The 27,445-nt window shown below is 42.0% G+C and overlaps 1 protein-coding gene across 1 annotated transcript; it reads left to right on the top strand.

The window, feature by feature from the left end:
• The first annotated feature begins 43 nt into the window (after positions 1 to 43).
• Positions 44 to 27,445, top strand: LOC121565143 (A disintegrin and metalloproteinase with thrombospondin motifs 15-like). Its single transcript, XM_041876005.1, has 8 exons — positions 44 to 1,268; positions 3,550 to 3,682; positions 16,726 to 16,893; positions 17,472 to 17,755; positions 17,994 to 18,171; positions 18,664 to 18,839; positions 24,943 to 25,118; positions 25,287 to 27,445. Exons 1-8 carry the CDS (start codon positions 291 to 293, stop codon positions 26,062 to 26,064), a joined length of 2,871 nt encoding a protein of 956 aa, XP_041731939.1. The 5' UTR covers positions 44 to 290; the 3' UTR covers positions 26,065 to 27,445.

Below are 27,445 nucleotides of genomic sequence, written 5' to 3'. Positions count from 1 at the left end.
CTATGTCCAATGAGCTTTTTCCAGCACCTCCCCAAATTTCCGTTGACAGTTCTCAATGTTTATGAACATGACTCCAGAGAGTCAAACTCACCAAGTCCAAAGAGTAGGCTGGCCTCAATAGTCTAGTTCAAGATGAGAATGGATCACATCTTTTGGTCTTTCATCCTTTGAGAACGCTCAACTGCGGCTCTGTGACACAGCGCACTGGATTATCAACCTCACATGCAGACGTGGTACCACCAAGGACAGTGGCAGATTTATCGATAAATAATAGTTTTTGTATTACAAAGATGTCTATGTTTATTAGCTCTCTGTTTATTTTTATGGATGTCCTACTATATGCTAAATTGAACTATTGCATGGAAATAGATTTTTGCGTACCTGTTCGATTAGATCACCAACATTTAGAAAGACATATTATTCGACAGACGGAGGGGAGAATGAATGACCAGCTAGTTGTTTTTAAAATAACTGCTTTCAGGCAAGAATTGTATCTAAACCTTTTACCGGATTCTACATTTATTGCGCCCAACATCCCTCCTCACAGCGGCTCCTTAGAATCAAATTCCTCTGCAACCACAGACCTGAGCCACTGCTTTTATTCTGGTGATGTCAATGCAGACCAGGAATCGTATGCTGCGCTGAGCCTCTGCAAATGCTTACAAGGCGCCTTTTCTTACAAGGGCATGGAATATTTCATTAATCCGCTTGGGAACGAAAGGGCCGGAGGAGTATATACAGTGAATACTGAGAGAAGAACCCATGTCATACGCCGCCGGGGACGCAACAGGGACTCCAGCGGCAATTCCACCACGAACAGGTGTGGAGTAGAACCTGGTTTGACCCAAAACATTTCAGGGTCTTTTGAGAAATATAAACACATGAAAGGACTGGAGATGGACAGCCTGACTGAAACTGTTTTGAAGAGCCTGGGTAGATCCAAACGGTTTGCCTCCATCCCTAGGTTTGTGGAGGTTCTTGTCGTGGCTGATGAGTCTATGGCCAAATTCCACGGGGATGACTTGAAACATTACCTGTTGACCCTGATGTCTGTTGCTGCGAGGCTGTACAAGCACCCCAGCATAATGAATTCCATAAACATAGTGGTAGTGGGCTTCATGGTAATCAACGAAGCAGAGAAAGGACCCAAGGTTTCCACAAATGCTGCCCTTACTCTGCGCAGTTTCTGTTCTTGGCAGAAAAATTTTAACAAATACAATGACAAGCACCCTGAATACTGGGACACTGCAATCCTATTCACCAAACAGGTAAGGAGTGGTGAGTTGCAGCCAGGTGTCAACTCTTTTTGATGTTTGCTTGCAGATTAGCTTCCATGCAATCATCAATTATTTCCATTTTGAATTATTATCTCATTATGTCACCCAATACATTATCTCCAAATACAATACTAAGTGCTCTTTTATAGACACATCCCTGTGTGTTACATGCAGCCTGATAATGCTGAGACAAGGTAGGTTTTGGGTGCTCTAGAAAGAGGCCCGAGTTCCCGGCTTGCAATTCCGAGTTGGATGACCGTTCAAAACGAGCTAGTTTTTTTCTTAGAGTTTCCAGTTGTCTTGAACGCACTGAAGTCAGATTTCCCAGTTCCGAGTTTCCAGTTGTTTTGAGCGTGGCAGAAGTCATGCTGGATTGACAGCATGGCCAATGTTGAATGTTTATCCTTTTAAGCTTGGAAAAGAGACCCTTAAACCCAGACTTGGGACCACACACCCACTCCACCGAATAGCAGGCTAGTGATTGCTTTGCAATGCTTGCAGTTAGCCACTGATTCCTTCCAAACCCCTCATTGTTGAATTTGCAATTTCCAACTTGTTGTGTAATGTCCATGTCCAATGGCCGAAGAGCACCGATACGTTTTATCTATAATTTATCTTCATTATTTCTCTTCATATGACAAGGATTGAAAAGGATTTGCCAGTAGATTGTCAACTTGATTCATGATGATGACTGCTAGCTTGCTAGCTAAGATTTTGAAAGTATGATGTTGACATGATCAGTCCAATCAAAGCTACTGTAGATATAACGTGATTTGACGTCATTTTATCTGTGGCCAATGATCTTGAGCCTTCTTGGATGGGCACTTCTAATGTAATTCTATGGCAGCACCCAAGGGGCTTGAATTTTCCAGCTCTACCCTTAGACTTTGTGGTGACGTAGTGTCCCCATGAGTGACAGAACACTGAGCCAACATTACCAACCCTTACGCTCCTTATTTTCAGCTGGCTGCCCCATCACCACAGAAAGCACTGAGCTAGGCTGAAACAGCTGCATTTTGGAGCTGCCTTACTCAAGAAAGCAAAAAAAGAGACCATATTTGTATGCGGCTTTAATAACTCAATTAAGAATTTGTTTAGCTTTTTTTTTTAACATTGTTTGCAAACTGATATGTGACACATATTACTTCCAAAATAACATGCAAAACAGGTGGGGCTAAACAGCTGGGGCTCGAAACAAATGACGAGTCGCCACTGGGTGGAAGCATGGTGGAAGCCCTCAATTGCGCTGCCCATACTAAAACTGCCTTTTGGCCACTAGAGGCCTCTATCGTTCTCTATGATCCCAACCCACGTTATCACCATGTCAACGAGTTTAGAAATGCCACAGGTAGAACAGGCCAGACAGAGGTTTCACTAGCTCTGGTCAAGGGCTTCAGCGCAGCTTGCTAATGGAAAGCTCAGCATTAGCACTAACGCCTGGCCAGAGCTAGGATTTGACACACTCCGATGGTGGAATGGGAAGTATCCATTTCTCTGTGATGATCCTCTCACTTCCAGCTGTGAGCCTTTAGTCCTGCCTCTCAGCCTGAATTCAGCCAGTCTATCTGTTTTCCATTAAGCCTAGCTTGGCTGGGAGCAATCTGATGCATTGGTTCTCTTCGAGTGCATAACATTTCATTCTGAGACTGAATCTGTCCAACTGTGATCAAAGTGGTGTAAAATGATCCCACTTGGTGAAGATGCCTTGACCTATACAGTTACCATGTGGAGATAGAGTGTGTTTATTGACTTTATTGGGGGAGGGGGATATTGAATTGAATATTGTAGGCTAGAGGCATGGTGTTAATGTGCTTGCATGGACAATGTGGTTATATCAGATAAGAATTATCAGACTCAAATCAAATAAGCATGTATTTGAAAGCATTGTACAATGGTCAAGTACAATACATTTTTATCAGTTCCATTGTCAGACAGACCTCTTGGCACGTGGCAGTGCAATTGTTCTTCTCTGACAGCTGTAACATTCCCTAAGCATCTTGTGGATTAAAGGGTTAGTTCACTGGGCCACATTGTTTGCACATCAGAGAGAGAGGGAGAGAGATATATATATATTTTTTAATGGGCCTAACCAGAACATTGGACTGGATTGTTAGTGTTTTCTGCTTTAAAATCTACCAAAAGATGGTGGATATGCAATGAAATAACAACACACATACACATAAGACAAATTATATTACACACCTACACACCTACACACCTCCCCATCTCATCACATTGTCCAGATGATCACGTAATTTGTTTCCTGAAACAGGACTTGTGTGGAGCCACTACCTGTGACACCTTAGGCATGGCAGACGTGGGCACTATGTGTGATCCCAAGAGAAGCTGCTCTGTCATCGAGGATGACGGTCTCCCTTCGGCCTTCACCACTGCTCATGAACTGGGTGAGTGAAGATCAATCTTACTTGTGTATTATCGGTATCATTCAGATCAGATCTACCAGAACACTCTTAGAAAAAAGGGTTCCAAAAGGGTTCTTCAGCTGTCCCCATAGGAGAACCCTTTTTAGTTCCAGGTAGAACCCTTTTGGTTCCAGGTAAAACCCTTTTGGGTTCCATGTAGAACCCTTTTGGATTCCATGTAGAGCCCTCTGTGGAAAGGGTTCTACATTGATCCCAAAAGTGTTCTACCTGGAACCAAAAGGGTTTTACCTAGAACTAAAAATGGTTCTTCAAAGGGTTCTCCTATAGACCAAATCAGAATGTTTATAAACAAAGCAATTCTGTTAGTTCCAGGTTGTGAGCGTTGGAAAGCTCGACTGAAGAACGCATAGGAAACAATATGCAGACCATTGCGGACTAGCTAGATTATCTAATGAATAATTAATATACTCCATTTTCTAAAATGTTTCTAAAATCATCAACACAACTCTCTTGTTATTAACCCATTCATGTCCATAACGGAAATGTAACATTTAATTTGGTACACTTGCCCTCTGAGCTTACTGATGGACAAATCTAAAATCGGCCAAAGCGTTTGTCTACAATATCTAAGTGTAAAAAAAACGGAAACACCTGCTCTTTCCGTAATATAGACTGACCAGGTGAATCCAGGTGAAAGCTAAGATCCCTTATTGATGTCACTTGTTGAATCCACTTCAATCAGTGTAGATGAAAGGGAGGAGACAGGTTAAAGAAGGATCTTTAAGCCTTGAGACTATTGAGACATGGATTGTGTATGTGTGTCATTCAGAGGGTGAATGGGCAAGACAAAATATGTAAGTGCCGTTGAACGGGGTATGGTAGTAGGTGCCAGGCGTACCGGTTTGAGTTAAGAACTGCAACGCTGCTGGGTTTCTCACGCTCAACAGTTTCCTGTTTGTATCAAGAATGGTCCACCACCCAAAATACATCCAGCCAACTTGACACAACTGTGGGAAGCATTGGAGTCAACATGGGCCAGCATCCCTGAACGTTTTTGACACCTTGTAAAGTCCATGCCCCGACGAATTGAGGCTGTTTTGAGAGCAAAAGGGGGTGCAACTCAATATTAGGAAGGTGTATATACAGTGGGGTAAAAAAGTATTTAGTCAGCCACCAATTGTGCAAGTTCTCCCACTTAAAAAGATGAGAGAGGCCTGTAATTTTCATCATAGGTACATGTCAACTATGACAGACAAACGGATAATTTGTTTTCCAGAAAATCACATTGTAGGATTTTAAATTAATTTATTTGCAAATGATGGTGGAAAATAAGTATTTGGTCAATAACAAAAGTTTCTCAATACTTTGTTATATACCCTTTGTTGGCAATGACACAGGTCAAACGTTTTCTGTAAGTCTTCACAAGGTTTTCACACACTGTTGCTGGTATTTTGGCCCATTCCTCCATGCAGATCTCCTCTAGAGCAGTGATGTTTTGGGGCTGTCGCTGGGCAACACAGGCTTTCAACTCCCTCCAAAGATTTTCTATGGGGTTGAGATCTGGAGACTGGCTAGGCCACTCTGGGACCTTGAAATGCTTCTTACGAAGCCACTCCTTCGTTGCCCGGGCGGTGTGTTTGGGATCATTGTCATGCTGAAAGACCCAGCCACGTTTCATCTTCAATGCCCTTGCTGATGGAAGGAGGTTTTCACTCAAAATCTCACGATACATGGCCCCATTCATTCTTTCCTTTACACGGATCAGTCGTCCTGGTCCCTTTGCAGAAAAACAGCCCCAAAGCATGATGTTTCCCCCCCCCATGCTTCACAGTAGGTATGGTGTTCTTTGGATGCAACTCTGCATTCTTTGTCCTCCAAACACGACGAGTTGAGTTTTTACCAAAAAGTTCTATTTTGGTTTCATCTGACCATATGACATTCTCCCAATCCTCTTCTGGATCATCCAAATGCACTCTAGCAAACTTCAGACGGGCCTGGACATGTACTGGCTTAAGCAGGGGGACACGTCTGACACTGCAGGATTTGAGTCCCTGGCGGCGTAGTGTGTTACTGATGGTAGGCTTTGTTACTTTGGTCCCAGCTCTCTGCAGGTCATTCACTAGGTCCCCCCGTGTGGTTCTGGGATTTTTGCTCACCGTTCTTGTGATCATTTTGACCCCACGGGGGTGAGATCTTGCGTGGAGCCCCAGATCGAGGGAGATTATCAGTGGTCTTGTATGTCTTCCATTTCCTAATAATTGCTCCCACAGTTGATTTCTTCAAACCAAGCTGCTTACCTATTTCAGATTCAGTCTTCCCAGCCTGGTGCAGGTCTACAATTTTGTTTCTGGTGTCCTTTGACAGCTCGTTGGTCTTGGCCATAGTGGAGTTTGGAGTGTGACTGTTTGAGGTTGTGGACAGGTGTCTTTTATACTGATAACAAGTTCAAACAGGTGCCATTAATACAGGTAACGAGTGGAGGACAGAGGAGCCTCTTAAAGAAGAAGTTACAGGTCTGTGAGAGCCAGAAATCTTGCTTGTTTGTAGGTGACCAAATACTTATTTTCCACCATAATTTGCAAATAAATTCATTAAAAATCCTACAATGTGATTTTCTGGATTTTTTTTCCTCAATTTGTCTGTCATAGTTGACAGGTACCTATGATGAAAATTACAGGCCTCTCTCATCTTTTTAAGTGGGAGAACATGCACAATTGGTGGCTGACTAAATACTTTTTTTCCCCACTGTATACAGTGCATTCAGAAAGTATTCAGAGCCCTTGACGTTTTCCACATTCTGTTACGTCACAGCCTTATTCTAAAATTGATTAAATAGATTTTTTCCCTCATCAATCTACACACAATAACCCATAATGACAAAGCAAAAACAGGTCTTTAGAAATTTTTTCAAATGTATTAACATTTAAAAATGGAATTATCACATTTATATAAGTATTCATACCCTTTACTCAGTACTTTGTTGAAGCACCTTTGGCAGCGATTACAGCCTTGAGTCTTCTTGGGTATGATACTACTAGCTTGGCACACCTGTATTTGCGGAGTTTCTCCCATTTTTCTCTGCTGATCTTCTCAAGCTCTGTCAGGTTGGATGGGGAGCGTTGCTGTACAGCTATTTTCAGGTCTCTCCAGAGATGTTCGATTGGGTTCAAGTCTGGGCTCTGGCTGGGCCACTCAAGCACATTCAGAGACTTGTCCCAAAGCCACTCCTGTGTTGTCTTGGCTGTGTGCTTAGGGTCGTTGTGTTGTTGGAAGGTGAACCTTTGCCCCAGTCTGAGGTCCCGAGCGCTCTGGAGCAGTTTTTCATCAAGGATCTCTCTGTACTTTGCTCCGTTCATCTTTCCTTCGATCCTTAGTAGTCTCCCAGTCCATGCTGCTGAAAAACATCCCCACAGCAAGATGCTGCCACCACCATGCTTCACCGTAGGGATGGTGCCAGATTTCTCCAGACGTGACGCTTGGCATTCAGGCCAAACTGTTCAATCTTGGTTTCATCAGACCAGAGAATCTTGTTTCTCATGGTCAGAGTCCTTTAGGTGCCTTTTGGCAAACTCCAAGTATTTTACTGAGGAGTGGCTTCCTTCTGGCCACTCTACCACAAAGGCCTGATTGGTGGAGTGCTGCAGAGATGGTTGTCCTTCTGGAAGCTTCTCCCATCTCCACAGAGGAACTCTGGAGCTCTGTCAGAGTGACCATCGGGTTCTTGGTCACCTCCCTAACCAAGGCCCTTCTGTGCCTCGACACAATCCTGTCTCGGAGTTCTACGGAGAATTCATTCGACCTCATGGCTTGGTTTTTGCTCTAACATGCACTGTCAACTGTGGGACCTTATATAGACAGGTGTGTGCCTTTCCAAATCATGTCCATTTATTTTAATTTACCACAGGTGGACTCCAATCAAGTTGTAGAAACATCTCAAGGATGATCAATGGAAACAGGATAAACCTGAGTTCAATTTCGAGTCTCATAACAAAGGGTCTGAATACTTAAGTAAATAAGAAATCCACACACACTCCTAGAGTATATTATACAGTATAACCAAATCCAATGTAAGTCAATGGAGAGTGAGGCCTGCTACAGCATTCTCCCTCTTTCCTTTCCCTCCCTCTCTCACAAGCACATGTGACATACAAACACGCTTGCACACCCACGTGCGCACACACACACACACACACACACACACACACACACACCAACAAACAACACCGGGTGGGAAAGCCCAACCATTCTGAATTCATTTACAAATACAGGTTTTTGAAGCTAATCTTATTAAGTCTGATGTCCTAACTGGTTTCTTTGATTTGTGTCATTTGAATGACACCTTCCATACATGTCTGCCCATGGTAGATGCTATTTCGCATACCCCACCCTACCATGAGACATCCATGCACACCCGTGTGTGTGTGTGTGTCTGCGGTATGTGTGTACACGTGTGCTTGTGAGAGAGGGAGAGAAAGAGGGAGAATGCTGTTGCAGGCCTCACTCTCCATTGACTTACATTGGATTTGCTTATACTGTATAATATACTCTAGGAGTGTGTGTGTGAGAGACAGTGTGTGGATTTCTTTTATATTGTTTTTATATAAGGTCCAGACCATCTATATACCAACAATTATTAAGATTAGAACATGTTTAAAATTTGAGAAAGAGGGAAAACACTGTAAAATGACTCACTCTACAGTGTCTTTGCTTATAATACTGCATATACTGAAATAGGTTGCTTATATTTGTCCTGTTTCACTGCATGTACAAGAGGGTAACTTGTACAAGTGTGTTTTTTCTACTTTCCAATTCCCCCTGAGACACCTTCGGAGAGTGGGGTCATAGTCAGGGATCAGCCATTTTTGACCGTGCTTAAGTGCCTTGCTGAAGGGCAGATCGACAGATTTTTCACCTTGTTGACTTGGGGATTCTTACTTTTTGGTTATTGGCCCAACACTCTAAGCGCTAGGCTACCTGCCCCCTTATTTTATATATATATATATATATTGGTCTAGGCAATTTAATACCAAAGAGTATTAAGATCTAATCATTTGAACATTTGTGAAAATAGCGACAATTCTACTGGCCCCCTACCATACTGTCAACTACATTATACAATACAGATTTATAAATAGAGAGCAGAGCCATGCAGAGAACCAACCATGCACAGAACTCGGCAATAGCAAACCAGAATTACAATTGCTTGCTATTGTAACATCGTGGTTATTTGATCTATGGGGACAGCCGAAGAACCCTTATAGGTTCTAGATAGCGTGTGAAGACTAAGTAATAATAATAATAATAATAAAATATTTATTTTATATAGCGCTTTACAATACAAGTAGAATCAAAGTCGCTTTAAAAACAAAACAAACAAAAACATTTACTAAACCAATTTAGGGATCTGGCAGTTCTTGGGTGATAGTCTTCCACAGCTTTAGATGATAGGTAGTTCATAAAGTAATATCTTGAGAGGATGGAGTATAGATGGAACAGCCAGGCAGGGAGGTAGAGACATCTGACAAACAGGCCACGGAGCTCTTCATCGGGCACCTCATCGTCTTAGATGTTCACAGCTAATAAATAATATGTCAGTGCCCAAGTAGACTTGTATGTTATTATGTTAATGCGAGAGTGAACTTGTAGGTATTATGCATGTCTTGCACAAAAGATGATAGGTGTTGATGATGTCATGTGGTGTTAACCTTTTGACACGTACCAACAAATGGGTGTGATCATTCTACAGTGGTCCCTGCAGTGTACGCTCAAACTGGTGTGATTAGAACGCTTATTTAGAACGTCCAATTTTGATTGACACAACAGTCAGCATTTGAGCTAGCCACACTGTTTTTTCACAGAAACATTTTGCACAAACACAGTCCTTACAAAGTTATGTCCTGAATGTGACCAGTTTATTTTCTGGATGCAATGTTCAGACATTCACAGAAGTATCGACACAATCATCCAAATCGGAAAATGTAGGCTAGATTAGTCCTAGCGCTAACTGAGGAAAGATTGACGTAACACAAGCGGTCAAAATAATTGAGTAAAACACTTTCTAGAAATCGAAAGTAATACGACGATGGGTAGTTTGTGCACGCCGCCATGTTAGTTTTTTCGCCTCAACCAAAGATAATAAGAGGAGACCAGATTAGTTTGGTCTGTTTGCAGTATGCATGTTGAAGGGGGTGTGTCGTCTAAGATCATTCACTTCCGGAAGTTTGCCCTTCACCTCATTATAACATATTTGGTCTGACAGACGTTTACATGACACCCAGAATGCATTGTATAATGTCAACAAACATGGCGCCACACATAGCTGGCAAATAGCTTGGCATTAGATCATTATAATCAGTAGAACCTTCAAAAAAGTATTTTACACACATCATAGGTGTCCATTACAATCTATGCAATAATCGGAATGCATTATTTGTCACCAGTACTTGAAAACAGTACTGTAAATACATTATGCTCCATACATACAAAACATACATACAAGCTGTATGCTACAGTAGAAATGACAATACGATATACAGAAAATAAGGCACTTACTTTGATAGGAACACACACATGTCCAAAGTTATTATTTGTGAGGAAAACAATAAGGAAGGCAATGCGAGCGCCAGACAGAAAATGTTCCAATTCATGCAGGACTGCGCAAATGTCTGCATACTTGATCTGCTGAAACATTGGTGAAGACGTGCTTGTGCTCTCCTCGAAGAGAGAAGTTTGTCTGGCTCAGTAAAGCCTCCAACATAAATTGTCCACAACACTGAAATGGGCTACTTCTATGAGAATTAATGAGGAGGGGCAGAACACACCTCAATTCAAACTGTTGTTTGAAAATACAATTTGTTAGACAATCATTTGAAATTGACAAGTTGGAACATAGCCTATTGATAATTAGCAGGCAGCGCGTGTTAACTGTCCTGTTGCGTAACAATCACATTTTGGAACAGTGAGTGCATTCTGACGTCACGTGCGTAAAACAACTCACGCTGGGGCGACCATTAGAGATATTTGGAACTCACATGTGAAAAGGTTAACTAATTCAGTCGTAGTCTGTTGTTGTGGATGTACTGTACAGTTCATCAGTCTCTGTAGAAATTAGATGTTGTAAGTCAGACCAAAGTGCATACATAATCTCTCCATGTGTGAACTGCCCTGGGGGTCCTTGACTCCCCACGTAAACGTGCATAATTTGATTACCAATTCTAATCTGTCAGACATGGATGGGGGAAAAGGACTAGGGCCTGTTGAAAACTCTTAAACTTTTCTTGCCTTCTTCCTTTGATCCAATTAAATGGGTGTCATTCTGGCCGACGGTCTTGTTACCACTAAAGCCATTTTTGTCTAGGCTGGTATTATTAATGAGACAACAAGCGACAGTTGCGATGAAGTGTTTTCAATCATCCACGTGGGGCTGTGAAAAGGGAGTAAAGCCTGAAAACAGATGGGGAAGTACTAGCAGATGTGAGGCCCCATTGAGAGGCACTGGTTTACGGTGCACACTTCTATGAACTAATTATACAATTTCCTTTCGAAAAGGACTCTCTCATATTTTACATCCATTTGTTACGTGTAGGATGAGATTACTTCACTTGTTGTTGGAAACAAAGTCCACAGTACCATCTTACTGTTTTATTTTTTCCATCAAATCGTTTTTCTATTTTACTTCTACTGTCTTTGAATATTATACATCATAATCTATGACAGCATTGTGAAAAGTGGTTGGTTTGATATTTGGAGTGGAATGGATGGAGTTCAAGTGAATAAATTACATTTCACAACATAGTGTATAACATACATACTAGGCTATATGATTTTGAAGAGAAAAGTTATCGTGATCAAACTTTAGTCACAAGTGTCCTGCCATGAACAGTTGCAGTGAAGAATTTATATTTATTATGGATCCCCATTAGCCAAGGCAGCAGCTACTCTTCCTGGGGTCTGGCAAAATGAAGGCAGTTATACAATCTTAAAAACATGACAATACATTCATAACAGATTTCACAACACACTAACTGTGTGCCCTCAGGCCCCTACTCCACTACCACATATCTACAACACAAGATCCATGTGTACGTGTGTGTAAAGTGCGTATGTTATCGTGTGTGTATACATGTGTCTGTGCCTATGGTTGTGTTGCTTCACAGTCCATAAGGTGTATTTTTATCTGTTTTTTAAATCTGATTCTACTGCTTGCATCAGTTACCTGATGTGGAATAGAGTTCCATGTAGTCATGGCTCTATGTAGTACTGTGCGCCTCCCATAGTCTGTTCTGGACTTGTGAAGAGACCTCTGGTGGCATGTCTTGTGGGATATGCTTGGGTGTCTGAGCTGTGTGCTAGTCATTTATACAGACATGCTTTCAACATGTCAATACCTCTCACAAATACAAGTAGCGATTAAGTCAATCTCTCCTCCACTTTGAGCCAGGAGAGATGTATATTATTAATGTTTGCTCTCTGTGTACATCCAAGGGCCAGCCATACTGCCCTGTTCTGAGCCAATTGCAATTTTCCTAAGTCCCTCTTTGTGGCACCTGACCACATGACTGAACAGTAGTCCAGGTGCGACAAAACTAGAGCCTGTAGGACCTGCCTTGTTGATAGTGCTGTTAAGAAGGTAGAGCAGCACTTTTTTATGGACAGACTTCTCCCCATCTTAGCTACTGTTGTATCGACATGATTTGACCATGACAGTTTACAATCCAGGGTTACTCCAAGCAGTTTAGTCACCTCAACCTGCTAAATATCCACATTATTTATTACACAATTTAGTTGAGGTTTAGGGTTAAGTGAATTATTTGTCCCAAATACAATGCTTTTAGTTTCTGAAATATTTAGGACTAACGTATTCCTTGCCACCCACTCTGAAACTAACTGCAGCTCTGTGTATAGTGTTTAGTCATCCACATACATAGACACACTGGCTTTACTCAAAGCCAGTGGCATGTCGTTAGTAAAGATTGAAAAATGTAAGGGGCCTAGACAACTGCCCTGGGGAATTCCTGATTCTACCTGGATTATGTTGGAGATTCTTCAATTAAGGAACACCCTCTGTGTTCTGTTAGACAGGTAACTCTTTATCCACAATATAGCAGGGGATGTAAAGCCATAACACATACGTTTTTCCAGCAGCAGACTATGATCGATAATGTCAAAAGCCGCACTGAAATCTAACAAAACACCCCCACAATCTTTTTATCATCATTTTCTCTCTGCCAATCATCAGTCATTTGTGTAAGTGCTGTGCTTGTTGAATGTCCTTCCCTATAAGCGTGCTGAAAGGCTGTTGTCAATTTATTTACTGTAAAATAGGATTGTATCTGGTCAAACAACTTTTTTCCCAAAACTTTACTAAGGGTTGGTAACAGGCTGATTGGTCGGCTATTTGAGCCAGTAAAGGGGGCTTTACTATTCTTAGGTAGCGGAATGACTTTTGCTTCCTTCCAGGCCTGATGGCACACACTGTCTAGTAGGCTTAAATTGAAGATATGGCAAATAGGAGCGACAATATCGTCCGCTATTATCCTCAGTAATTTTCCATCCAAGTTGTCAGACCCCATTGGCTTGTCATTGTTGATACACAATAATATTTTTTTCACCTCTTCCACACTCACTTTAAGGAATTAAAAATGACAATGCTTGTCTTTCATAATTTGGTCAGCTATACTTGGATGTGTAGTGTCAGCGTTTGTTGCTGGCATGTCATGCCTAACTTTGTTAATCTTGCCAATGAAAAATTCATTAAAGTAGTTGGCAATATCAGTCGGTTTTGTGATGAATGAGCCATCTGATTCAATGAATGATGGAGCTGAGTTTGGCTTTTTTCCCAAAATTTCATTGAAGGTGCTCCAAAGCTTTTTACTGTCATTCTTTGTCATTTATTTTTGTTTCATAGTGTAGTTTCTTCTTCTTTTTATTCAGTTTATTCACATGATTTCTCAATTTGCAGTACGTTTGCCAATCGGTTGTGCAGCCAGACTTATTTGCCATTCCTTTTGCCTCATCTCTCAACCATACTATTTTTTTATACCTCATCAATCCACTGGGATTTAACAGTTTTTACAGTCATTTTGTTAATGGATGCATGCTTATTAGTAACTGGGATAAGCAATTTCATAAATGTGTCAAGTGCAGCATCTGTTTGCTCCTCATTACACACCATGGACCAACAAATATTCAACAACATAGGAATCACTACAAAACGTATTGTATGACCTCTTATGCACTATATTAGGCCCAGCCTTTGGAACATTGGTTTTCCTAGATATGGCTACTATATTGTGATCACTACATCCGATGGATCTGGATACTGCTTTCAAGCACATTTCTGCAGCATTAGTAAAGATGTGATCAATATATGCTGATAATCTCATTCCTGTGCTGTTTTTAACTACCCTGGTAGGTTTACTGAAAACCTGAACCAGGTTACAGGCACTGGTTATAGTTTGAAGCTTTTTCTTGAGTGGGCTCCTTGATGATAGCCAGTCAATATTTAAATCACTCAGAAAATATACCTTTCTGTTGATATCACATACATTATCAAGCATTTCACACGTTATACAGATACTACAGACTCCCTGGTTCGATTCCAGGCTGTATCACAACCGGCCGTGATTGGGAGTCCCATAGGGCGGCGCACAATTGGCCCAGCGTCGTCCGGGTTTGGCCGGTGTAGGCCGTCATTGTAAATAAGAATTTGTTCTTAACTGACTTGCCTAGTTAAATAAAGGTTAAATAAAAAATATAAATATAAACAGCAACACCTCCACCACTGGCATTTCTGTATTTTCTGTAAATGTTATAACCTTGTATTGCTACCACTGTATCATCAAAGGTATTATCTAAGTCAGTTTCAGAGATAGTCAGAATATGAATGTCATCTGTTATTAGATATTCATTTCATGAACCTTGTTTCTTAAGCTACATACAGTGCATTCAGAAAGTATTCAGACCCCTTCCCTTTTTCCACATTTTGTGACGTAACTGCATTATTCTAAAATTGATTAAATTCTATTTTTTCCTCATCAATCTACACACAATATCCCATAATGACACAGTGAAAAAAGGTTTTTAGAAATTTTTGCAAACTTATTAAAAATAAGAAACAGAAATACCTTATTTACATAAGTATTCAGACACTTTGCTATGAGACTCGAAATTGAGCTCAGGTGCATCCTGTTTCCATTGACCATCCTTGAGATGTTTCTACAACTTGATTGGAGTCCACCTGTGTTAAATCCAATTGATTGGACATGATTTGGAAAGGCACACACCTGTCTATATAAGGTCCCACAGTTGACAGTGCATGTCAGAGCAAAAACCAAGCCATGAGGTCGAAGTATTTTACCGTAGAGCTCCGAGACAGGATTGTGTCGAGGCAGAGATCTGGGGAAGGGTACCAAAAAATGTCTGCAGCATTGAAGGTCCCCAAGAACACAGTGGCCTCAATCATTCTTAAATGGAAGAAGTTTGGAACCACCAAGACTCTTCCAAGAGCTTGCCGGCCAGCCACACTGAGCAATCGTGGAAGAAAGGCCTTGGTCAGGGAGGTGACCAAGAACCCGATTGTCACTCTGACAGAGCTCCAGAGTTCCTCTGTGGAGATGGGAGAACCTTCCAGAAAGACAACCATCTCTGCTGCACTCCACCAATCAAGCCTTTATGGTAGAGTGGCCAGAAGGAAGCCACTCCTCAGTAAAAGGCACATGATAGCCCGCTTGGAGTTTGCCAAAAGGCGCCTAAAGAACTCAGAACATGAGAAACAAGATTCTCTGGTCTGATGAAACCAAGATTGAACTCTTTGGCCTGAATGCCAAGCATCACGTCTGGAGGAAACCTGGCACCATCCCTACGGTGAAGCATGGTGGTGGCAGAATCATGCTGTGGGGATGTTTTTCGGCGGCAGGAACTGGGAGACTAGTCAGGATCGAAGGAAAGATGAATGGAGCAAAGTACAGAGAGATCCTTGATGAAAACCTGCTCCAGAGCGCTCAAGACCTCAGACTGGGGCGAAGGTTCACCTTCCAACAGGACAACGACCCTAAGCAAACACAGGTGTGCCAAGCTTGCAGCGTCATACCCAAGAAGAATCGAGTCTGTAATCGCTGCCAAAGGTGCTTCAACAAAGTACTGAGTAAAGGGTCTGAATACTTATGTAAATGTGATTTTGTTTTCTTTTTTTCTTAACAAAAAAATATGAAAATCTGTTTTTGCTTTGTCATTATGGGGTATTATTTGTAGATTGATGAGGATAAAAAACAATTTCATCAATTTTAGAATATGGCTGTAACGTAATAAAATGTGGAAAAAGTCAACGGGTCTGAATACTTTCCAAATGCACTGTATGTTAACGTGGGCTATTTTGAGCACTTTTCTAGGGATGCTTGCTTGTTTCCATTGCTTTACTGGGAAGCTTAGCAGAAGTAGATATTGTCATGTTATTTATGTTAGTGCAGGGTGAGCTGCACACAGTGGACTTCCTACTAGGGCACACTGCCTCAATGCTAACACTAGAAGACTAGTGAACCACCTTGAGTCTCCTTATCCTCGTCCCAATGAATCTGTGATTATGTTCCAGTATCAGTGGTCTTCATTACAAACATAAGCAGCTGGAACCAGGCCAGGCTAGCGCCGTGAGCTACTGCAGGCTGAGCAAAACAAATGGACATTGCAAACTTAATAAAAGGGGGAAATATCTGCAAACAAGCCACCGCTCGACAGTAGCAAGGTCTCAATGGCTTGTTGTCAAACTCATTCCATGGAGGGCCTAGTGTCTGCAGGTTTTTCTTTTTTCCTTTCAATTAAGACATAGACAACCAGGTGAGGGGAGTTCCTTTCTAATTAGTGACCTTATTTCATCAATCAAGTACAAGGGAGGAGCAAAAACCTGCAGACACTCGGCCCTCCGTGGAGTGAACGTGACACGTGAATTAGAACATTATTGGAATTTGTTGATGATGATTGACATCGATTAAAACCAATATTTAATTTTTTCCGATTTTCTAGTCGTCCTGGTCATATTTCCTTCCTGTGCTATTTTTTCTGTCCTTCAGGCCATGTCTTCAACATGCCCCATGACAATGTGAACGCCTGCAAGGAGGTGTTTGGGAAGCTCAAGGACAACCATATGATGTCCCCCACGCTGATCCAGATCGACCGTGCCAACCCCTGGTCTGTGTGCAGCGCAGCCATCATTACAGACTTCCTGGACAGAGGCCACGGTCAGTCAGCCACTCAGCTCGGTCTCTGTCAATGGCAGCTGTCATTGGCAGCTGTCACAATGTGCATGCATTTGCGTGTGCGTGTGAATTCTGCCTGTGTAAATTATAGCTGAAAAGGATCAGACTTGGTTCTCACCCTTGCAGCAAATCTAAACAGTTCGAACTATTGGAGTTCTTGAACGGGGCCATGCAATTAGCAGTAATAGCACTGGAGTTCATGGGCCTCTCATGCCAAATACTGTCCCTGCTCAACGTCTGCATTAGCTGAGTGAGACGAATATAGAGCTCCAACGCTTGTTTAAAGTTTAAAAAAAGACTTGTTTTTTGCACAGGTATTTGCACTTATTTGGCCTGGAAAATATGATTATGTAATGGTTTACTAATCTTGAAAAAACGGATTAAGAGGAGTGAAGACTGCTTTGTTCAACTGCAAAGGAATGTTGAATAATAGTGCAGAGATATTGCTTCATACGACAACACCTGTCACTCTTGAGCAGATATAAACCATAAAAATGTCTTCAGCTTGGCTGGCTTTGCACAGCTGATATCTTGACTCTGTGGTTGTTTTTCGTCAAAAGGGGACTGTCTTCTGGATCAGCCTCAAAAGCTGCTGGCTCTGCCTGAGAGCCTCCCAGGCACCAACTACAGCCTCCACCGCCAGTGTGAGCTGGCCTTCGGTACGGGCTCCAAGCCCTGTCCCTACATGCAGCACTGCTCCAAGCTGTGGTGCACGGGCAAGGCCAGAGGCCAGCTGGTCTGCCAGACACGTCATTTCCCCTGGGCCGATGGCACCAGCTGTGGCAACAGTAAGCTCTGCTTCCGAGGGGTGTGCACCGACAAGAACAACACCACTAAGACCAAGGTGAGCACACCCACTGTCAGTGTTCTGATCTGCTTAGTTAGAACTGTTGATATAGATGTTGATAGAGACTGATCTCACAATGAATACAATGATTTCACAATCTAATAACAATAAAACATCTATATCTTAATAATAATATGTACTGGAAATTATATTTCTAAATGTGTACTAGAATGTAACTATAGGTTCTACATGTAATTTAGAGTACAGGTTCTAAATGTGTGTGGTTCTCCTAAAGGTGGACGGTGGATGGGGGGGGTGGGGTGTGTATGGGTCGTGTTCCAGAACCTGTGGAGGAGGAATTCAGCTTGCCAAAAGAGACTGTAACAACCCTGTTCCAGAATATGGGGGGAAATACTGCCAAGGACTCCGTGTGAAGTATCGCTCCTGCAATTTGGACGCCTGCCCAGAATCAGGTAAAACTCATTGTGAAGTTTTAAATAATCCTTAATTACATTATTTTGAAAACTGGAAGCATTTTGCTTCTTTACCACAATAAATAAGATTTGCTGACATGCTAATATGTAAAAATATGCTAAATGAAACCTGAGTGTGAAACAAAGGTCCCACTTTAAAGTGTTAAAGAAAGCCACAAGTCCTTGATAAAGCTTATATAGAAGCTTCAGAAATAATTAATAAGCAAATGTCATCTTATATGAATAGTGGCAAAAGGTAATGTCACATTTGGCAAAGCACCAGATGTAATCAACACATTTCACTGCACCTATCCGACATTAAAACATCCTATTCTTTTACTTTTATGTCAAGCAGGTATGTAGTGCTCATGAAGACTTTATGAATGTCCTATAAAGCCTTTAGAAGTTGCTTCATTAAAGGATGAGCCACGTTTTTTTTTATAGATGTGTACTCGTATGGATCCACGTTACTAATAAGCATACAATCCATAGGCAAAAGCTTCCGTGAGGAGCAGTGTGAGGTGTTCAACGGATTCAGCCTCAACACCAACAGGCTCTCAGCGTCTGTGGTGTGGGTCCCCAAATACTCTGGAGTGTCACCCAAGGACAAGTGCAAGCTCATCTGCAGGGCCAACGGAACAGGCTACTTCTATGTCCTTTCTCCAAAGGTGAGTACCTGCAGACTGCAGTGGCAACCTGTTGAATAATGTTGAGAAAGGCTGTTAAGAAATACACTTCTCTTGACCTGCAATAACAGATTGCACCAACAAACAACAAACGGTAACACTTTACTTGACACCCAGTGTCATAACATGTTATGACACGGTCATAACCATGTCATAAAATGTCATAACAGCTGACATAACTTGTCATTACCTGTCATAATATGGCCATAACACTGTCATGACAGTGGCCATTTACACCTGTTGTGACATATATTTCGTTATTTCATGGCTGGTTATGAAAAATGTGTTTGTTTCCCTGCCAAGAAGTTTCCTTTCGTTGAACGTTTGTTTGTTAAATCCTTTGTTGTAATGAATTCTTTACAGTCATGTTTTTTCATCATATTTTATAGAACTTGTAGAAAATACACTTTATGACACTGTCATGAAGCATTATGACCATCCTGTGTCACTTTACTTGGACTAAGAAAATACACTTTATGACACTGTCAAGAAGTATTATGACCATCCTGTGTCACTTTACTTGGATTAAGAAAATACACTTTATGACACTGTCCTGAAGCATTATGACCATCCTGTGTCACTTTACTTGGACTAAGAAAATACACTTTATGACACTGTCAATAAGTATTATGACCATCATAATCATACCAGATAGGCATATCACGTACATGCCCTTACATCAGTCATCAGTCACAAAGAGGGTGTCTTGTCCTGCTCCTGAAATCTGCTCCTGCATTCATCACAGTCATCAGCAACAGAGCATTGGGGTCGGTGCATGTCTGACATCAATGTGTGCGCAATTACAATGATATTGTAACATGGTCAATTTTTTAAATATATTATATAAACATAAACATACTGTTGACACATAGGCTATGGTGTAATGTAATGGTAGGTTTTGTGGGTTTTGACACTCTTATGTAGGTGTCATAACTAGCCATAAAATAACACTGTATATGTCACAACAGGTCTAAATATACAGTATCTCACAAAAGTGAGTACACCCCTCACATTTTTGTAAATATTTGAGTATATATTTTCATGTGACAACACTGAAGAAATGACACTTTGCTACAATGTAAAGTACTGAGTGTACAGCTTGTATAACAGTGTAAATTTGCTGTCCCCTCAAAATAACTCAACACACAGCCATTCATGTCTAAACCTCTGGCAACAAAAGTGAGTACACCCCTAAGTGAAAATGTCCAAATTGGGCCCAATTAGCCATTTTCCCTCCCCGGAGTCATGTGACTCGTTAGTGTTACAAGGTCTCAGGTGTGAATGGGGAGCAGGTGTGTTAAATTTGGTGTCATCGCTCTCACACTCCCTCATACTGGTCACTGGAAGTTCAACATGGCACCTCATGGCAAAGAACTCTCTGAGGATCTGAAAAAAAGAATTGTTGCTCTACATAAAGATGGCCTGGGCTATAAGAAGATTGCCAAGACCCTGAAACTGAGCTGCAGCACAGTGGCCAAGACCATACAGCGGTTTAACAGGACAGGTTCCACTCAGAACAGGCCTCACCATGGTCGACCAAAGAAGTTGAGCGCACGTGCTCAGCGTCATATCCAGAGGTTGTCTTTGGGAAATAAACGATTTGAGTGCTGCCAGCATTGCTGCCGAGGTTGAAGGGGTTGGGGGTCAGCCTGTCAGTGCTCAGACCATACGCCGCACACTGTATCAAATTGGTCTGCATGGCTGTCGTCCCAGAAGGAAGCCTCTTCTAAAGATCATGCACAAGAAGTCCCGCAAACAGTTTGCTGAAGACAAGCAGACTAAGGACATGGATTACTGGAACCATGTCCTGTGGTCTGATGAGACCAAGATAAACTTATTTGGTTCAGATGGTGTCAAGCGTGTGTGGCGGCAACCAGGTGAGGAGTACAAAGACAAGTGTGTCTTGCCTACAGTCAAGCATGATGGTGGGAGTGTCATGGTCTGGGGCTGCATGAGTGCTGCCGGCACTGGGGAGCTACAGTTCATTGAGGGAACCATGAATGCCAACATATACTGTGACATACTGAAGCAGAGCATGATCCCCTCCCTTCGGAGACTGGGCCGCAGGGCAGTATTCCAACATGATAACGACCCCAAACACACCTCCAAGACGACCACTGCCTTGCTAAAGAAGCTGAGGGTAAAGGTGATGGACTGGCCAAGCATCTGTGGCGCATCCTCAAACTGAAGGTGGAGGAGTGCAAGGTCTCTAACATCCACCAGCTCCGTGATGTCATCATGGAGGAGTGGAAGAGGACTCCAGTGGCAACCTGTGAAGCTCTGGTGAACTCCATGCCCAAGAGGGTTAAGGCAGTGCTGGAAAAGGATGGTGGCCACACAAAATATTGACACTTTGGGCCCAATTTGGACTTTTTCACTTAGGGGTGTACTCACTTTTGTTGCCAGCGGTTTAGACATTAATGGCTGTGTGTTGTGTTATTTTGAGGGGACAGCAAATGTACAATGTTATACAAGCTGTACACTCAGTACTTTACATTGTAGCAAAGTGTCATTTCTTCAGTGTTGTCACATGAAAAGATATACTAAAATATTTACAAAAATGTGAGGGGTGTTCTCACTTTTGTGAGATACTGTATGTGTCATGACAGTGTTATGACCATATTATAACAGGTTATGACAAGTTATATCAGCTGTTACGACATATTATGACATTGTTATGACTGTGTCATAACGTGTTATGACGCTGGGTGGGTGTCAAGTAAAGTGTTACCCAACAAACACTCTGTCTCACATTTGGTGATCTAATGACAGGTGGCACTGTCAATGAAGAGTTAAGCGCAATGTTGTAGGCTACAACCATCGTAACCAAACTAAGGCATAAGTCATGTTTTCTCTGAAGAGTGTGAAGAGGAATGCCAGTCAGAAGCTTGATTACAGTATCTATCTCTGATATAGGGAGGTATAGAGTGAGAGAGAACAGAGGTACCAGTCACGGCAGAGAGAGAGAGAGAGAGAGAGAGAGAGAGAGAGAGAGAGAGAGAGAGAGAGAGAGAGAGAGAGAGAGAGAGAGAGAGAGAGAGAGAGAGAGAGCAGGCAGGCAGGCAGGCAGGCAGGCAGAGACTGTGTCGTTTACAGCTGTTGTATGTCGGCAAGTATTTACACAACCAACCAACCAACCAACCAAGCACTGAAACAAGCTTTTATATCAATACATACCAGACCTCTCTTTCCCTTTGAGCACTCTGATATTTAGTCTTGCTTGTTTGCTGTGCTGTCCTTAGATGGTCCAGATAGTTGCTGGATTGAAAAGTTTGGATCCATTTGTGGTCTTTTAGAATGGAATCTCTCTCTGTTTCCTCTCTCTCTCTACACTCTATCTCTCTCTCTCACACATGCACGCACACACACCAAGGCTCGACATTAACGCTTTTCCGGGACAAGTAAAAAAAATAGTTGGTCAACAGTAATGTAGATTTGAGTAAGTTCAAAAATATCACACTAAAATCACAATATCTAACAATTACTCCAATCAGAATTGGATCAGAATTATCTTCTGGATGCAAAGTATTGCTGTTCTCCCAATTTCTGCAGAGCGCATCGAGTAGGATTGTATTGCATTGACAGGAGCGGTCTTTCAATCATTCCCGGTTGCAAGCTTTTGAGATCAAAGTGCAGAGCCGAGTGTAGCCACGTCTGCACATATTGATATTCCTTACTAATTAGTGAGTTATTTGCACAGTTATAACAAATTTTTGGTCAGCAAACAGAGTTCGTACGGTCATGGAAGTCCTGGAAAAGTCATAGTGTGCGCATCACCTACAGTGGGGAAAAAAAGTATTTAGTCAGCCACCAATTGTGCAAGTTCTCCCACTTAAAAAGATGAGAGAGGCCTGTAATTTTCATCATAGGTACACGTCAACTATGACAGACAAATTGAGAAAAAAAATCCAGAAAATCACATTGTGGGATTTTTTATGAATTTATTTGCAAATTATGGTGGAAAATAAGTATTTGGTCAACTACAAACAAGCAAGATTTCTGTCTCTCACAGACCTGTAACTTCTTCATTAAGAGGCTCCTCTGTCCTCCACTCGTTACCTGTATTAATGGCACCTGTTTGAACTTGTTATCAGTATAAAAGACACCTGTTCACAACCTCAAACAGTCACACTCCAAACTCCACTATGGCCAAGAACAAAGAGCTGTCAAAGGACACCAGAAACAAAATTGTAGACCTGCACCAGGCTGGGAAGACTGAATCTGCAATAGGTAAGCAGCTTGGTTTGAAGAAATCAACTGTGGGAGCAATTATTAGGAAATGGAAGACATACAAGACCACTGATAATCTCCCTCGATCTGGGGCTCCACGCAAGATCTCACCCCGTGGGGTCAAAATGATCACAAGAACGGTGAGCAAAAATCCCAGAACCACACGGGGGACCTAGTGAATGACCTGCAGAGAGCTGGGACCAAAGTAACAAAGCCTACCATCAGTAACACACTACGCCGCCAGGGACTCAAATCCTGCAGTGCAAGATGTGTCCCCCTGCTTAAGGCAGTACATGTCCAGGCCCGTCTGAAATTTGCTAGAGTGCATTTGGATGATCCAGAAGAGGATTGGGAGAATGTCAGATGAAATCAAAATAGAACTTTTTGGTAAAAATTCAACTCGTCGTGTTTGGAGGACAAAGAATGCTTTGTTGCATCCAAAGAACACCATACCTACTGTGAAGCATGGGGGTGGAAACATCATGCTTTGGGGCTGTTTTTCTGCAAAGGGACCAGGACGACTGATCCGTGTTAAGGAAAGAATGAATGGGGCCATGTATCGTGAGATTTTGAGTGAAAACCTCCTTCCATCAGCAAGGGCATTGAAGATGAAACGTGGCTGGGTCTTTCAGCATGACAATGATCCCAAACCCACCGCCCGGGCAACGAAGGAGTGGCTTCGTAAGAAGCATTTCAAGGTCCTGGAGTGGCCTAGCCAGTCTCCAGATCTCAACCCCATAGAAAATCTTTGGAGGGAGTTGAAAGTCTGTGTTGCCCAGCGACAGCCCCAAAACATCACTGCTCTAGAGGAGATCTGCATGGAGGAATGGGCCAAAATACCAGCAACAGTGTGTGAAAACGTTGTGAAGACTTACAGAAAACGTTTGACCTGTGTCATTGCCAACAAAGGGTATATAACAAAGTATTGAGAAACTTTTGTTATTGACCAAATACTTATTTTCCACCATAATTTGCAAATAAATTCATTAAAAATCCTACAATGTGATTTTCTGGATTTTCTTTCCTCATTTTGTCGGTCATAGTTGACGTGTACCTATGATGAAAATGACAGGCCTCTCTCATCTTTTTAAGTGGGAGAACTTGCACAATTGGTGGCTGACTAAATACTTTTTTTCCCCACTGTACATGTGTGCCAGTGAGAGGCCCTAGCCTATAAAATAATGATAGACTATGGCTAACTAGATAGCCAATTCAACACATATCGTGTAACCTGGCTAGTTATGTCAATAGTTAACTATTTAGCTATTAGCATGTATTAATGTCATTGTCAAGTCCGATGTCCCTAAAAACGTTCCACTGGCACACTGCAAATGGCCTACGTGCAGTTGATGAATGGGTGCCTTAATAAACCAATGCTACATACTCTGGTTGTAAAACTGTCTCTCCAGTGCTGAGTATTGGGAGCTGGAGAAAAAAAATCTGACACTGTTGAAAAGCTGGGATTCCCCTCTATTCAACATTGGCCATGTCATTCTAACAACTTTAAAATATATTCTTAGAATTGACAAATATAGGCAGAAGGTAGCCTACATTTTTGTCTGATTTTCTGTATGGGAATAGGCATAATAATGATAATAATACATTTTATTTTGTGAAGTGGTTCCTTGCATCATACAACACTATTTCCAGTTACCGTTTTGGTCCATTGTGTTACAGACCATTTTTTGACTTGAGCTTTCAGACAAGTAAAAAATCAGTCCTACTTTTCCGAAGGACAAGTTCATGTCAAGCCCTGCACACACACGCACACCCTCATACACACACACAAGCACTCTTTCTCTTGATTCCTCTCACTCTCACTAATATATTTCTGTAAATCTACTCACACCTACAGGTTGTTGATGGAACACCCTGTTCTCCCGACACCTCTGCAGTGTGTGTCCAAGGGAAATGTATTAAGGCGGGCTGCGACGGCAAGCTCAGCTCCAATAAGAAGTATGACAAGTGTGGTGTGTGTGGAGGGGACAACCAAAGCTGCAAGAAAGTGTCTGGATTGTTCACCAAACCCATGTAAGTGACCAGCACACAGAATGCTGTTCTCAGTGCATACAATAATCTACTACTTTACTTTATGTCACCATACTTTGTCACAACACTTTATGTCACCATACTTTATTTCACCATACTTTATGTCATCATACTTTGTCACCATACTTTATGTTATCATAATTTTTTCAGACATGGCTACAACTTTGTGGTGATGTTGCCTGTGGGAGCGTCCAACATCGACATCCGACAGCGTGGCTACAGGGCCTTGGTTAACGACGACAACTACCTAGCGGTGAAGAACAGACACGGAAAATACCTTCTGAACGGGAACTACGTGGTGTCAGCGGTGGAGCGGGATATCATTGTGAAGGGCAGCTTGCTGCGCTACAGCGGCACCACTAGTGCTGTGGAGATCCTCCAGGCCACCAGGCCTCTCCAGGAAGTGCTGACCGTGGAGGTCCTCTCGGTGGGGAAGATGACCCCGCCCCGGGTCCGCTACTCCTTCTACCTGGCCCGGGAGCACCACAAGGCGGAGAAGATCCTGAAGAAAGTGGAGAGGAGCCACTCGCAGAACAGCGTCCTGATGGACAGCAACAAGGTGGAGCTGAAGGGGCCGTCGCACAAGTCCATGCCCCCGAACATGTGGTCGGCGGGGGCCTGGGAAGAGTGCACCGTGACCTGTGGGAACGGGCTCCAGAGTAGACTGGTTCAGTGTACGGACCCAGAGGGCAAAACAGCCACGGACTGTGACAGCTTACAGAGGCCGGCTGCCACCAGGGTATGTGGGGACCCCTGTCCCATGTGGGACATAGGCCAGTGGTCGTCGTGCTCCAAGACATGCGGGAGGGGCTTCAAACGGCGGCCGCTGCGTTGCACCACTCAGACTGGCATGCAACTACCCAGAGAGCACTGCGCTGGCATGAAGAAACCACAGGAACTAGATTTCTGCACAGTGCAGCCATGTTAGAGAAGTTCTATGTCTGCTGACTCTTTGTGTTGTTCCAGTGATGCTTTTGAAATTAAAACCCATTCCCTGTCCTGTAAGGTTCTTACGGACTCCCGTAGTGCACGGCATTGTTGTGGAGGACTGTGATGACGAAATTGTATTTGAAACAGCTAAGGGAAAGAAAGTGGTAGAGGTACAAACTGTGGGACCATTTCAGTTGAGTTGGAGTTACTGGCAGTGTCCGAATACTCGTACTTGTGTCCTAAGTAGTATATTTTTGAGTATGCGAAAATATAACATTTTATTGTATGTGAAATGTCAAATAATGAGTGTTTTTAATGCGAGGATGCCATACTTCTTTCAGCTTTTAATCTAATATGAATTCAATTCGCTGCACACTATTGATGAAGATTATCGTGTTTATTAGATACATGTGTGTTTGACAACAGCTGAAAATCAGAAAAGGGGAAGGGCTGTACCAAAATGAATGAAAGGCAGGGGACAACCCTCTTACGCATTAGATGACACCCTCTCGGTATGGATGAGCCTAGTATGTTGATATTTGTTTGTTACTGCAGACATTTTTACTAAAGAGTATGTTCTAAATCGTATGTAGTACATAGTTTATTATTTTAGTAGGCAACAACGATTTTGGACACGGCCACAGCCAGTCTACCTCTAGTGAGACAAAGAGTAAAACACACATGCACACACAGTGCTGGTCTAGGTACAGTCTACATAGGTCTATAGACTATTTACTGTATATGACACAAGAGACTCAATCAACTTCAAATCAGTCACTGGATTATCATTGGAGCAGGATGTTTGTTATCTTGATTTACTGACATCTGAAACAGTGAACATCTTTCATCTGTGATTCACTATCCCCATCTTTTCAGTAATAATCTTAATGAAGTGTGAAGTGCAGTACTGTATCTGCAAAATATAAGACCTGTTTCATCCATGCAATAGTTTCAAATTATATTTTTGTATTTACAATGGAATTTTATTAATATTTTTCATTTTTTATGTATTAGATAAATTGACATTAATTCAATATACATTTTTTAAACATTTTGGTCAAAAATTACAATTGTAATCTAAACAATTTGAAAAGGTCTTGTTAAAAATCCTACAATATACCTTTATCGGTTTCCATAATTAAGCAGTTGATAGTCATATTTCTCATATGATGATAATGAAAAATGGTTAATTAAATATCGTATACACTTGAGAAGATTATCAGCAATTGGCAATTATTAATTGGATTTTAATCAATCCAGTGATACAATAAAGCAGTTTACATTTGGCCAAACAATTAAATATTTTGAGAGTAAGAAACCATATACAGTGAGGGAAAAAAGTATTTGATCCCCTGCTGATTTTGTACGTTTGCCCACTG

This window comes from Coregonus clupeaformis, chromosome 5, assembly GCF_020615455.1.
Source record: "Coregonus clupeaformis isolate EN_2021a chromosome 5, ASM2061545v1, whole genome shotgun sequence".
NCBI classification, from domain to species: domain Eukaryota; kingdom Metazoa; phylum Chordata; class Actinopteri; order Salmoniformes; family Salmonidae; genus Coregonus; species Coregonus clupeaformis.
This window is presented reverse-complemented; position numbering and strand designations above follow the sequence as displayed.